The sequence below is a fragment of the Carassius carassius genome, chromosome 5, assembly GCF_963082965.1.
Source record: "Carassius carassius chromosome 5, fCarCar2.1, whole genome shotgun sequence".
NCBI classification, from domain to species: domain Eukaryota; kingdom Metazoa; phylum Chordata; class Actinopteri; order Cypriniformes; family Cyprinidae; genus Carassius; species Carassius carassius.
Window position 1 is genome coordinate 26,327,293 of NC_081759.1, and position 15,214 is coordinate 26,342,506.

A 15,214-nucleotide genomic window follows, 5' to 3' on the forward strand; every position below is an offset into this window, starting at 1 on the left:
AGTATACAGTATGTCAATGTTTTGAAATAACTGTTGTGAATGAAATTTTTTTTTTCACTCCACAGAAAGGTGGACAAAAGGTCTGGAGAGAGGCAAAGCACCCTCATTTTCCTTTCAGTGACTCATATTGATAAAATGCAACAGAAAATGTGCTTAAAATCCTTTTAGGGTTGAAGTTGCCATGCCTGCGATTAAATAAAAAAAACTGCATTTAAATCAGTTTCTTATGATTTTATGGCAAACCCATCTAGAGTACACATGACAGTATCAAACGACTAAGATTTAAGCCTGAGCAAACTATAAAGTTATTTGCTAGAGGAAATATATTAATTATTAGATAATTTTTAAACGAGCATAAAAGAGCATTTTTAAAGATGACAGAAACTAATATAAAGTAAAAATAAATTAACCCGGTATTGTTTTTTTTTTTTTTTACATAGGAGGTATATAATTTACAAAAATATATTTTTTGCTACTAAATGCCATCCATTTTTTTTTTTAGGAGACAATCATATTATGCAATCATTATCTGTACATGTTCATCCCAAACCTCTACAAATTAAACACCACAATATCAGGTCCATTTCATGAATTTTATTTAACATTTTTCAAACTTGTAATACATTATATGCTACATTCATAAAAAAAATGAAGTCATTAGCAATTCTTTTTTTATTTTTTAATCCTTCCAACAGCCTAGCATTAAACCCCGCCACTAAAGCTGCTCATATAGCTTGTGAAAAGTTAATGAAATCACTATCGTGTATGGTTCTCACTGAGATTTACCCCCACCCACAGAATGTTAAGATTAAAGTTCTCAGAAATCATCCTTTCACAAACCAGAGCAAAACACAAGCAGCTACATGCTTCTCTATCAATAGAGGGAGGTGGACAGAAGGAGAATGAGGCGAATAAAAAACAGGGGGAATGGACATGAGAGGAGAAGCAGAAAATAATAAACAAAAAGCACAGTCCTAAAAATGTGGAATTTTTTATTTTTTGTCTTTTGTACATGTATGAAGAGTGGCCTGTGAGGGTCAGCCACGTGGTCACATTTAGCCATAAAGATCATCATCGTTGTCCTCATTGAAGATGTTGCCTCCACTGCCACCAGAAGAGCCCTGACTTGGTCCACTTCCTCCTTGGTTACTGGATGGGAATCTTATTAAAAAACGAAAAATGGGGAATTCTGAATGCACGGAAACCAAATGACATTGACAATCTTATCCCATTAATGCACTTAATCCCCAGAGCTCATTTTGTCATTTTAAGAGAAAAATGCATTCCTTCCTTCATGACAAAACCTGCCACTAAACATAACTTAAGATCCCACCTGAAACTGCCAAAGCCTCTGCTTTGTTGCAGGGTCTGTGCGAACATCTCATATTTGCGGATGTCGTTATCGCTGACGGAGCGGCGGGCAAAGCGCATGGCTTCCTCGAAATGGTCCTTTCTAATCTCAGGCACAGGGTCATCCTCCTCCACCTCCTGAACAGCCAATAAACCAACATGTTAGAAAATCCAAACTACCATATTAGTTTTAAATCCACCAAACCATAGTATTTAGGAATCCACTTAAATATGCTTCAAATTGCTCAACTTTGAAAAGGAAGTGCTTAAAAGGTTAGATAAATGAACAATGAAAACTTACCATTGCTGAAGGGTTAGTCTGCCTCTCACGTTCCCGTCTGATCTCATTCTCAATAGACTCACGGATGGCTAGTTTACATGCTCTCTGACAGATCTCAGTCAAGTCAGCTCCGGAAAAGCCATTGGTCATCTTGGCCAAATAGTCCAGGTCCACGTCCTACACAAAAAGGAAAACATTAATACCCAACAAGAAGATAAAAACCTCATTTAAAAATGACAAAAAACATCCACTTTCACCTTTGAGATAGGAGACTTCCTGAGGTTAGCTTTGAGAATTGACATGCGAGACTTCTCATCAGGCAGTGGGATGTAGATGAGCTGGTCCAGTCGGCCAGGCCTGAGGATGGCAGGGTCAATGATGTCTGGTCTGTTGGTGGCCCCAATGATGAAGACGTTCTTCTTGCTGGACATACCATCCATTTCTGTGAGAATCTGGTTAATGACTCTGTCAGCAGCGCCGCCACCGTCACCAGCGTTTCCACCACGAGCCTTAGCAATGGAGTCCAATTCGTCAAAGAAGAGCACACAAGGAGCAGCTTGACGAGCCTGGAGAAAGACAGACAGCAGGACAATTTTAATTTTAGCTGCTGCAAGAACAAACACGATCAGTAGACCCATAGCGTTTAAGCATAATTGGTCTTACTACACATTGAAAATCAGTCCGAAACATCCTGACCGAAAATACAAAATGACATACCTTGTCAAAGATCTCACGGACGTTAGCCTCTGATTCTCCAAACCACATGGTGAGCAGTTCTGGTCCCTTGATTGAGATGAAGTTGGCCTGGCACTCATTGGCAATGGCCTTGGCCAGCAGGGTCTTACCACAACCTGGTGGTCCATAGAACAGCACACCCTTGGATGGGGTCATACCAAACTTAAGGAATTTGTCTGGATGTTCCACTGGGTACTAAAAAGGACAAAAAATATTGATAAGGATGTGTAAGTGAAAGTTTTCAAGTGGAGCTGTGAGAGCATTTTGTTTTCCGATATACGAACAAGACTTGTGTGCTCAGTACCTGCACCAGCTCCTGCAGCTCTCTCTTGACATCATCAAGGCCACCAATATCCTCCCAGGAGATGTTGGGCACCTCCACAACCGTCTCTCTCAGGGCAGATGGGTTGCTCTGGCTAAGAGCCCACTGTTAGGTAGAAGAGGGTGGCAAATCAATAATTTCACAAGTTAAATTAATGATTCAAGGCCTTACTCATAAAGACACAACCTATTGTCATAATAATGTGACCTGAATAGAGAAAGTCACTAAAAATACCCACCACTTACACAGACTTTAGTGTCTGAATGCAATTTTCTCACATTTGATTGGTCAGATGGTTGTAAGAGTTATGAAGATCCTCACCCTGAAGTCATCCATTGTTACAGCCAGGGAGTTCATAACCTCTGCATCAATGGTCTCATCCTCCAGATCAATGAGGTCCATTTTCTTTCGAATGGCTTGCAGGGCAGCCTCTGAGCAAAGAGCAGCCAGATCAGCACCCACATGGCCATGGGTCTCATTTGCAACCTAAAGGCAAATTCATATACAAAAACAAAAACCAATTCAAAATAAGTGACAGTAGCATGTATAACACTTCCTACGCACCCAAATTTGACAGGGCACAAGCTCCTATTATTTGGTGCCCTAAATAATTTAGCATGCAATGGGACTCAAACCTGACCTGGCCTGTTAAAAACAAGTATTATATAAAAGCAAGTCAAAACAAACCAAAACAGCAGATTAACCTGATAAATACTGATCAGTAATATCTCTATTCACAGAGACTAAATTGAGACCTATGTAAATGCATTATTTTGGGGAGATGCATTTAAAATTTTTAATCCACTTGGCTCAAAAACTGAGTGGGCAGAATTGAACTGGCTTGATGCTCCTGCCAGTGCCTGATTAAAGAGACCCAGTTTAAATGAAAGTAAATCGTCACCGAGCACTGAATGTTCTGACATCCTCTGAAACACACCTGCTCCAGATCAACATCATCTGCAAGCTTCATGTTCTTGGTATGGATCTGAAGTATCTCAAGTCTTCCAGTAGCGTCTGGAATGCCGATGTCCACCTCTCTGTCAAAGCGCCCTGAAATCAAGAGGGTCAGAACATCAGCACAAGATGTTCACTTCTAAGGTGCACTGACTGTACAAAGAAGCCCGAACATCAAATGGAAATGTCTTGGCAAAAGATTTTATTCTTTACAGAGCAACACTTGAGCAAAGTGATCTCACCGAATCGCCTGAGAGCTGGGTCAATGCTGTTGGGTCGGTTAGTGGCTGCCATGACAATGACATGAGCCCTTTGCTTCAGTCCGTCCATCAGAGTGAGCAGCTGAGACACAATGCGCCTCTCCACCTCACCATGAGTCTGAGAAAACAGATGAGAACCATTTACTGCAATAACCTCTAATTAAACATTCACACGCATACATCTCAGATAAGAGGTTGTTTTAAAGTAGTATGCATTGGAGCGGATTGCTTAACATTTAGAACTGAACAAGTATTTTGAATAAGAAGGTTTTAAAATAAAAGGACATTACAGCACATTTTTCATTAAAATAGTACATGCTGCTAATAATGTGCATTCAAGTCATTCCACTGGATTCCAGTTAAAGGGGTCATATGATGCGACTTCAATTTTCCTTTCTCTTTGGGGTGTTACAAGCTCTTGGTGCGTAAAGTTCCAAAGACTAGTATCAAATCTAAAGAGGATTAAACTTTGTTTTTAAACTATCAAAATTAAGACTAACACACCCCCCTAAAACACCTTGTTCAAACATGCCCCCACACGTCTACGTCACTGTGGAAATTTGCATAATGCTGACTGAATGTTCACGCAAAGGCATGGTTTCAGTAACCACAGTTATTGCTGAAGCAGCCATATCAGGGAGATGCTATGTGTATCTAGGTGAAAAAAGCATTTGACCTTGCGAAAGTAGAAGCATTTAGGAATCTTAAAGATGAATTACAACAGAACAGGAACAAATTTTATGGACGACCATTTCATGAAACTAGGAGAGGAGGTAATTCTGACTTTGCTACACAATCTGGTGCTTCTGAATCAGCTACTGTAAGTATGTTTTGTTATTACTTTAAGTATTTGCTATTGACTGTTCAAATGTGGATTTTTGTGTGTCATGTGTGTGTGTGTGTGTGTGTGTGTGCGCGTGCGCACATGAGAGAGAAAGAGATTGGGCCACAAAGTGCAGTCTTAACCGTCCGTGGCTTGTGTACTGCAAACACATATGCGCTTCATCACTGTGTCGGTCACGTGACTGTTCCCCTTTCGGGCTTGAACTGATGGTAAAACTAAGGACATTATTAACTGTCTTTACATTTATTTTTGAAAGATGAAGCTCGTGATTATGGAAAGGGGCGTTACAATTCCAAAGAGTGCTTGAGGTGTTCGGGCCAATCACAATGCACTGGTTCAGTTGGCCAATCAGAGCAGACTGCACTTTTCAGAAGTTTGTAGAAAACGACATGTTTGAGAGAGGCAGGGCATAGACGACCTACTATAATGTGCAGTATTTGAAAAATAATGTGTTTTTTGAACATTAAAGCATGGCAACATATTCGGTCACACCAAATACACAAAATAATGATCTTAAAAAAAAAAAGCATCCAATGACCCCTTTAAAGGGTAACTAAACTCCTGGTCAGAGCCTGACTCCACCCACTGACAATATTTGAAAAATGCTGAAAAGTGGGCAGAGCACAGCGGAGATAGAGGGGACAAACCGAGGGCGGGGCTGAGCGAGTGCGGCGTGAACCTGAGACCCGCAGTGACGGATTGATTGACAGCTGCTGTCAGAGACGCTAAAATGGAGAGTGACTAATGACGCAAGAGGCTTTGCAACAGAGCGATCATTTGAAGTAGAGGACTTTTCTCCCCCACCTTCACCTGAAGTGGAGGATGTCGTGGTGTCTGTTCATATCAATTTGAGCAACTGGCTCAAACTGCGGTCTTAACTCCCGCACCGCGTCGCTTTTCAGCGCGAGCTGTGTGGAGAAGCCCATTTCCACCTCCATTGCGTTGGAGAAGCAAGCCCGTGTAAAATGCAGTTTGCACACTTCAGCTCTAGGCGGGAACTCGCGGTCTTCCAGGCCAAGTGCATGCAACCACTGGCGCTTAATTTTAAAGTCTGCTGGTATACTATGCAGTCCAGCAGTGCTGTCGCAACTAGCAACACACCTCCGTACCATCCTGACCACTGTACTAAATACAGATAAATCTACGCTAACTTGAAGATCTAAATAACTCTATGATTGATATGCTAAATAGATGCTATAATAGTCTATCCTGATCGTTTTCAATACTCGCAATTCCAACTCCTGACTCACTACAGTGATTTTGACGGAACAAGATGGTTTTATACTGCCAAGGGCGTGGTAGCTCGTACCAGGGGGCGTGGTGAGCTGGAAACTGCTTACGTCACCTGCCACCGCTTATGTCACTTGCCATCGCAACATCCAATAAGAAAAATCAACTGCAGTAGCCACCGTTCAACCTGAAGAGGGCAGCACTCAGACGTTTTTACACCATATATTGTAGAATTAAAACACTTTATACTCAAATGTCAAAAAAGTTACTCGAATCAATGAGCAGCACTAATAAAGCCCCATTCTTATAGATCATTAACTAAAAAAAGTTGGTCTAGGGTTTAGTTACTCTTTAAAGCAGAACATGATATTAAGGATTAAATCAGGTATGGTGATCACAGGAGCAAGTATTATTATGAATGAGCCTTCATTTCTATATTCATTTTAAATTTAGCTCTGCGTTTTGTCACTTCTTTTTAGTACATACACTTCTCAGTCAATCGCGGGACTGCCCAGTTTCGATCTGCTAAATAGTGAGGCGTGGCCAAAGCCAGTGAAAGTACTTAATTAGCTGTTTTGAAAGCACTTGTCAGAAGAAATAGCCAGCAACAGAGAAGGACAGCAGCTTGTAAGTGTTTTGTCTTGGTTTCTCATTAGACTTCTGTGTGATCGTCATTGCTAGGAAAGTTTTTGGTTTAAATTGTGTGTGTTTTACCCCGGTAAATACGTGCTGAAAGTGGCGCTTGGTTTTGCGGGGTAAAGACCAACAAGGGTAAAGACCAACAAGGGTAAAGACCATCGACTCTACCTGCGCGACTCCACCGAGCAAGGAAACCGACAGGGCACTTGAGTATTGCTTTTTGCCCCTTTCTTTACTTTTTGTATAGCTTTTCCTCAAATATTTCTTACACTTGTAGTCACTATGTGCTTTCAGATCTCTACTATCACTACTAACACTCGAAGAGCACGCTACGTACATCGCAGGAAGGCCTGTCTGACAAACCTACGGCCTGTCCCTCTGACCTCTACTACTACGCTCTCTATTTCAGTTGGTCTCTGGAACTGCCAGGCTGCAGTTAACAAAGCAGACTTAATTTCATCTATTGCTACTCATTCCGGTCTCAACCTCATGGCACTGACTGAGACTTAGATCAAACCTGAAGACACTGCCACCCCTGCAGCCCTCTCCACTAATTTCACTTGTTCCCACACTCCTCGTACCACTGGGAGGGGTGGAGGTACTGGTCTCCTTGTATCAAAAGAATGGAAATTTGATCTTCAGCCATCACCTACAGGTAACGGTTCATTTGAATCACATGCTATTACTGTAACCCACCCTGTTAAAATCCACTTTGTGGTCATTTATTGTCCCCCAGGTCAATTGGGAATCTTCTTGGAGGAGTTGGATGTGCTGCTATCAAACTTTCCTGAAGATGGTACTCCTCTGGTACTGCTTGGAGACTTCAACATCCAACTAGATAAACCCCAGGCTGCTGACTTCAAAACTCTGCTCGCCTCATTTGATCTCAAGCGAGTGTCTACTACAGCGACTCACAAATCAGGCAACCAACTGGACCTCATCTACATGCGCTGTTGCTCTGTGGACAACTCTTCAGTTGCTCCACTGCACACCTCAGACCACTTCCTCATTACTGCTAACCTACCACTTACTCCTGAAGCGGCTCACACTCCAACGCAGGTCACCTTTCGACGGAACCTACGCTCACTCTCTCCATCGTGCCTATCTTCTGTGGTTTCATCCTCGCTTCCTGCACTCTCTCAGTTTTCAGCTCTGGACACGAACAGCGCTACGGACACTCTTTGCTCCACTTTAACATCTTGCTTGGACAACTTTTGCCCACTGTTGTCTAAACCAGCACGCACGGCCCCATCTGCCCCCTGGCTGTCCAAGGTTCTCCGTGAACATCGCTCTAAACTCAGGGCTGCAGAGAGGAAATGGCAGAAATCAAGAAACTCTACCGACCTCAGTGTGTATCAGTCTCTCCTCTCTTCCTTCTCTGCAAATGTCTTCACGGCTAAAACATCCTACTACCACAACAAAATTAACAGCTGTTGTGATGCTCGGACACTCTTCAAGACTTTCTCTTCTCCACCGCCACCACCTCCTCCATTGACTCTTACAGCGGACGACTTTGCAGTTTTCTTCACAAATAAGACAAGCACCATCAGTGACCAATTCTCCACACCGCAGACTGAGGACAACTTCACAGTGACCGACGCACACTCTTTCTCCTTCTCCCCACTCTCAGAGATGGACGTTTCCAAACTTCTGTCCAATCATCCTACCACTTGTCCACTTGATCCGATCCCCACTCACCTCCTTCAAGCGGTCTCTTCTTCAGTCATACCTTCGCTTACTCAAATTATCAACTCCTCTCTTCACTCTGGAACATTTCCCTCAGCATTCAAGCAGGCTCGGGTAAGCCCACTGCTCAAGAAACCATCTCTAAATCCAGCGCTTCTTGAAAACTACAGACCAGTATCCCTTCTTCCATTCATTGCAAAGACACTTGAGCGAGCTGTGTTCAACCAGCTTTCTATGTTCCTTGTACAGAACAACCTCCTGGACAGCAACCAATCTGGCTTCAAAAGTGGCCACTCAACGGAGACTGCTCTGCTCTCGGTTACTGAAGCCCTGCGACTAGCAAGAGCAGCTTCAAAATCCTCAGTACTCATCTTACAGGACCTGTCTGCTGCTTTTGACACCGTTAAATCAGCAGATTCTCCTGTCCACCCTCAGAAAGATGGGCATCTCTGGAACCGCACTCCTGTGGGTTAAGTCCTACCTCTCTGACAGATCCTTCAGTGTGTCTTGGAGGGGTGATGTTTCTAAGTCACAACACCTTACTACTGGGGTTCCTCAAGGCTCAGTACTTGGACCACTTCTCTTCTCCATCTACATGACGTCATTAGGATCTGTCATTCAGAAATGGTAAATGCTGCTCGCATTTCAGCCTGTCTGAGTGACATTTCTAGCTGGATGAATGACCATCACCTTCAGCTTAACCTTACGAAGACGGAACTCCTGGTGATTCCAGCTAACCCATTGCATCATCACAACTTCTCTATACAGCTGGGTTCGTCAACCATTACTCCTTCGAGGACAGCCAGAAACCTAGGAGTTGCGATGGATCATCAGTTAAGCTTCACAGACCACATTGCTACAACAACCCGGTCCTGCAGGTTTGCCTTATACAACATTAGGAAGATTAGACCCTTGCTGTCAGAGCAAGCCACCCAACTTCTTGTCCAAGCTCTTGTTCTCTCCAGACTGGACTATTGTAATGCTCTCCTGGCAGGCCTTCCTGCATGTACTGTCAAGCCTCTGCAATTGATCCAGAATGCAGCAGCAAGGGTTGTCTTCAATGAGCCAAAAAAAGCTCACATTACTCCTCTCCTCATCAGGTTACACTGGGTACGAGTAGCCGCTCGCATCAAATTCATGGTACTGATGCTAGCCTACAAGACGACCACTGGCATGGCACCAACATACCTAAACTCACTGGTTAAATCTTATGTGCCCTCCAGAAGTTTGCGCTCTGCAAGTGAACGACGCCTTGTGGTGCCATCCCAAAGAAGTTCAAAATCACTCTCACGGACCTTTTCCTGGACTGTGCAGAGCTGGTGGAATGACCTCCCAATCTCAATTCGTACAGCTGAATCTTTACTCATTTTCAAGAAACATCTAAAGACTCATCTTTTTCGACAGCACTTAACCAACTAATACTAGCACTTTTCCTTTTCTTGTCTTTTCATTTATAAAAAAAAAAACCTGGCTATGCGTTCTATATTAGACTAACTGAGACTTGTCATGGCACTTGTATACTGTTGTTGTTCTCTTGTTGACCTGACTGCTTCTATTGTTCTCATTTGTAAGTCGCTTTGGATAAAAGCGTCTGCTAAATGATTAAATGTAAATGTCATAGTTTTAGTACTTCATCCTCATTTCAGTTAATAGTCAAGACACTATTTTCAAATTCCTGTAACATTCTTCTAAACATTTTTATCCTATATTTATATTTTTTCAACATTTTAATTAACAAAACTGACTTCAATAGTTTTAAATAAAAAATACTTTTTTTTGTGATTTATTGTTTTTTAAACTGCGAGAGCAGGCAAAAAAAGGGCTGCATGGAATCAAGAATTTGTAACAATGTTTTGGCAGAAACAGCTTTTGACAAAAGTTTCTATATTAAATGTCACACGTATTATATATATATATATAAAAAAAAGCATAAAGAATAGGTCAAGAGATGATTATTTGCGCTAGAACCACCAATCAGGAGTCTTACCTTCTCTCTTTTTGGTGCAATGGCATCAAGTTCATCAATAAAGATGATGGCTGGTGCGTTCTTCTCGGCTTCCTCAAAAGCCTTGCGCAAATTGCTCTCAGATTCACCTGCCAGTTTACTCATGATTTCAGGTCCTGGGATCATCAAACGTTTTTGTCAAGCTCATTTTATCAAGATTTCAAAATGTACTTTTTTTTAAAGCCATTAAAGATAACTAATTTAACCATATTTCTATTGTGTTGTCATCCGCACCATTGATGAGGAAGAAGAATGCTCCAGTTTCATTTGCCACAGCACGAGCGATAAGAGTCTTTCCAGTTCCGGGGGGTCCATACAGCAGAATGCCACGGGGAGGCTGAATAAACAAGAAATTATTGAAACCTCCGACTGCAAACTTTAATAGAGGTAATTCTCAGAGTGCAGATAATTACCTTCACTCCAATAGCCTTGAAGAGAGCTGGGTGTCTCAGAGGCAGCTCCACCATTTCTTTGATTTGGGCGAGCTGTTTCCTTACCCCTCCAATGTCATCATAACCCACCTCATTCAGAGACTCTTCCTCATCCTGAAAACAGGCGGGAGGATACATTCAAAACACACTTCATGTGCCCTTACCCCATTTAGTCCATTTTAAACCATGACAAAAATAAAAACGTTTGTCAATCTACTGACCTCTCTCTTGATGGGTTCCCCCTCACAGTGGATCACTGTGTCTGGGGCCACAATACAGTATGGGCTGGGGTCGGTCTCCACCACTTTGAACTCCACAGCGCGCATGCCTCCTCTGACCAGGAAAATATCACCTACGGAAAAAGCAAAACTAAACTCGTTAATATCAAAACATTTCAAATTTGTTTTAAACACCAACTGCAGTTCATGCTGTCTTAAACCACAAATTTTTACTAGGTCTTTAAACACCAACACACCAATTTAAATGGTCTACTTAATTTGGGTTTATATGCACCACTGTTTTTGTTTTTGTTCTTCTGTGGATTCAAGTTAAATGTTTTTGAAAAATCTCTTTTGCTCACAAAGAATAATTTTAATAAAATTAAATAAATATTCTGAAATGCTACAATTTAAAATTGTAAAATAACAATACTAATAAGTAAAAAACGTTTTAATTAAAATTTTAAAATGTAGTTTATTCCAGTGATAACACTGAATTTTCAGTAGCCAAAAACAAAAGTGTTTATCTATACCAATTTTAAGTCTGTTACTTGATCTGCTTAATGCATCCTTGCTGAATGAGTCTTCCAAAATCATAACTAAAAAAATAAATACCGTATTTTTCGGACTATAAGTCGCACCTGAGTATAAGTCGCATCAGTCCAAAAGTACGTCATGAGGAAAAAAACATAAAAAAACAGGAGCACTGAGCAGCATAGACCGCCCTCTCGCGGCTGTAGACTAATGTTTTCTCTTTGTTCATTTCTCTCGGTTCATGTCTATTTAATTTTGATAAATAAGTCGCACCTGACTATAAGTCGCAGGACCAGCCAAACTATAAAAAAAAGTGCGACTTATGGTCCGGAAAATATGGTAAATAAAACTACTGACCCCAAACTTTTGCATGGTAGTGTACATACATTTAAAACATAAAAAGAAACATTGTGCAGTTTGACTTAAATTAACAGAATAAAAAGATCCTATTATCATATTACTTTTATAATTATATAAAGATATATTTACCTTTACGGATTGGTCGGTAGGCCTCCAAGAAGTAAGGCTTAAGATAGACCTCAAACAGGTTGCCAGTGATACCCTCCACTGTGTCATCGATGGGCAGAACGTGAATGCGTTTTCCATATTTCACATCTGGACATGGCTGAATACTGAAAACCAGAAAGATGTACAAATAAATTATCCATATATTCTGAGGTACAGTTTGAAATATCTAGTACTATATATTATATTATATATTAGTACTGCCAATTAGAAGAACTCAAATTGCGGAAACAACATTCCCAGGATCTTTGAGTCATTATTTTTAATGAAAGTTTAAACAGTCTTACCTGATGACATCGCCAAGGCGCACCCTGAGGTTGTTGCGGACCACCCTGTTCATGCGAACCTTTTCATCGGAGCAGGTGTCATCAGACAGGACGATGCAAACAGTCTCCCTCCTCTTCTTGCCCTTCAACAGCACTGTGTCCCCCCTAAAGAGCTGGAGCTCATCCATCTTTGCCTGAAAGAGCAGAGAAAATGTGATGGGCATATAACAACCTCACAAGTGAAAAATGAAGAATCATCTCATTTTTATTCATTTAAAATGTAACTCAAGATGGTACCTGAGAGAGAGAGACAACACTGTTGTCTTCATTTATGGATTCATCAACAATCAACCTATTTGGCCTGTTCTTCTGCTTCAGAATGGCAGTGGAAAGATCATCATTTTTGGATCTGTATAGAAAATAACATTTTAAAGCAGTGGCTCTCAACTTTTTTTACTCAAAAGGACCAATATTGTCCAATACATTATTCAGATTCTCCCCATACTTGCTAGAAGTTTTCCTCTGGTATTACAGCTGTAATTATGACAATGATGCTGGTTCACAAATTCTTTATAAAAAAAAAAATAAAAAAATACAATAAATAAATAGGTGGAGCTGTTATTAAAATAAACTTGATTTGAGAATATTCTGCATGTTTTTCGATAAAAACAATAGTTGTCGAGGGGGAAATGTGATCTCAGTTAATTTGTGTTCCCAGTATTTAAACAGGTTTGTTTCAATTGAATAATTTTAAGAAACCTGAGGCACTTCATCAGAATGACAGTTGAGTCTCAGACACCATTCACTGTTATTAGCTCAGAAAAGGGGTAAAGTTAATACAATAAATATGACCAACACTGGCTGTTATTGAACAAACGTGCTTTTGTGTTCTACAGAACACATTTACAGAGTTTTAAAACAAAATGAATGAGACTTAATGACGATTCTCATTTGTCAGGTATATTGTCCCTATGACAAGGTTTTACATTTCTCAGGTGTTAACCAGAGACAGATAGTTGCTATTTTATTTCTTTCATTATCCCTTAAGGCGAAAGTGAAAGATACTTTACGCTTCATTTGAAGTAGTAGTCTCATGAAGAAAAAAAAAGAAACATTGCATATTATCCTGTCTGTTACGATGGAGTCGATGGATAAGTGCATTCTGCTCGTTTGCACGTTTGTCAAGATCAAGTTACTCCAGAGCTTTCCACAAAACACTGGACTGAAAGCAGTAATGATCCGCTAGATTTAGGCCAGGACGAAGTCCTGAGCAAGGCCTTAAGTGTAGCTGATCCCGCAGAATACAACAATTTAAGATATATTTTTTATAGAGCTTTACTGAAAAAACAGTGGACTAAAAGCAAGAGAGTTATCAGACAGACGTCAAAAGGCTGCGGCGAACAGCGCGCGTGTAAATAAGCTAACAACATTGTCATAGCTAACAGACAACACACGTTAGGTCCCTACATACTACTGAACTGTACAATTAACTCCCTAACACAAGTGTTAGTTTTGGTCGTGTACGCGATCTAAACATGTATCGTTCAGGTAGATGGATGTATGATGTATATTCCTCTCAGTGTGTGATGTGAGCTAGCAGCAGTTAGCCATCTCCAGTGGCCAATGACACAGCAAATGCTGCTACGTGACATGTGAAGCTCAAACCGCTGAAATACAAGCATTTTAGCGTTTATAAAAGCTCTTGAGTCATGTGTAGTTAGTATCTAACAGTTAACGTTTTTAATGTCACATCTTGTCAAGTTGTTTTCGGTTTGATGACTGAAATATCCAGATCACGGGATTTATAAGCATCATCTGCTACTTTATGCATTTAACGTCACACAAAGCCGGTTTGACGCTTTAGTTCGCTTTGTTGCTTATTCAATGCTTCAATATTATAGAGAATTAAAGGCATCTATATTTATGAAGCGGTATACGGGTCGTTTAAGTGTGCTGTGTGTGTTTATCCGATCAGTCGCCGGTGATGCCGGTGGGCCGAGAGCCTCCAAACATACGCGGAGATGACTCAGTCCGGTTAGCTTCTATGCTAAACACGGCTGGTCTTAGCCTCGTAGTCGCATTAAAACTCCCGCAAAAGTTTTAATGAGTGATGAAAACGTTAGTATCTGAAGAGAGCGAAATTATATCAATTTAACGCTACATGTGCGCTCGGTTGAGTAGCCTGTAGCGTGTAACGTTAAACTCGCACTTTTCATTGATCAGCGTTCATTTTTTAGCTTCATGGCTAACGTTAACTGGAAGTCAACAAAAAAAATAAACAACTATGATCGCACTAAATATAACATCAAATTTATTTATACTTACTCTCCACCCGAAGCCATATTGCTTCTCCCGAAAAAAAGATATAAATGGTTGATGGAAACGAGTAGCTCTCTTGAGTGACCGATTCCAACCTTCACAATAGCTTTTAACCTGCACTGGATTAGCCTGCTAACATCAACTCTGCGGGGAAAAAGTTTCCTCGCCCATTGAATGACAAGCCAATCAGAGCACACATTGCGATTTCTTTGCTGAGTGATTGCCCAATCGTGGTCCCAACGTGGTAAAGCGCAATCACCATTGGTCCGGGTGGCTTTCACGGTTGATTGTGATTGGTTTATTTTCTGCTGTGTTGTGAATTGTCTCTTTTGGATTGGCTCAGGACGGTCTGATTAAACTGATACTCAGTTGAGCCGGTGTCAAAATGCCACAATTGCCAAATAGGCCACGTTTCCCTACAAGTTAGGTAATCTCAAAAGCACACAAAACACCAAATATATGTATTCGAGACATGTTGTGTAATCATTTAAATGAGCTGTAATGCAGAATAATGTAGTGAATGCGTATATACTATTATTGTCATTTAAAATTTAGTAACATGTGACTATAGGTTGAAATAAGAACGAAGTTAAATGACAGTTTTAAGTTAAATAAA

The 15,214-nt window shown here is 40.9% G+C and overlaps 1 protein-coding gene across 1 annotated transcript; it reads right to left on the bottom strand.

Annotated features, from left to right (window-relative positions):
* Positions 1 to 579: 579 nt before the first annotated feature.
* Positions 580 to 14,749, bottom strand: LOC132141089 (transitional endoplasmic reticulum ATPase). Its single transcript, XM_059550310.1, has 17 exons — positions 14,605 to 14,749; positions 12,577 to 12,688; positions 12,301 to 12,473; positions 11,978 to 12,120; positions 10,958 to 11,088; positions 10,719 to 10,850; positions 10,540 to 10,642; positions 10,288 to 10,421; positions 3,884 to 4,019; positions 3,625 to 3,737; positions 3,009 to 3,173; positions 2,670 to 2,792; positions 2,348 to 2,560; positions 1,888 to 2,196; positions 1,652 to 1,807; positions 1,334 to 1,488; positions 580 to 1,161 (listed from the first exon to the last, which is right to left on the bottom strand). The coding sequence occupies exons 1-17, from the start codon at positions 14,619 to 14,621 to the stop codon at positions 1,056 to 1,058; spliced, it is 2,421 nt and encodes an 806-aa protein (XP_059406293.1). The 5' UTR covers positions 14,622 to 14,749; the 3' UTR covers positions 580 to 1,055.
* Positions 14,750 to 15,214: the final 465 nt, after the last annotated feature.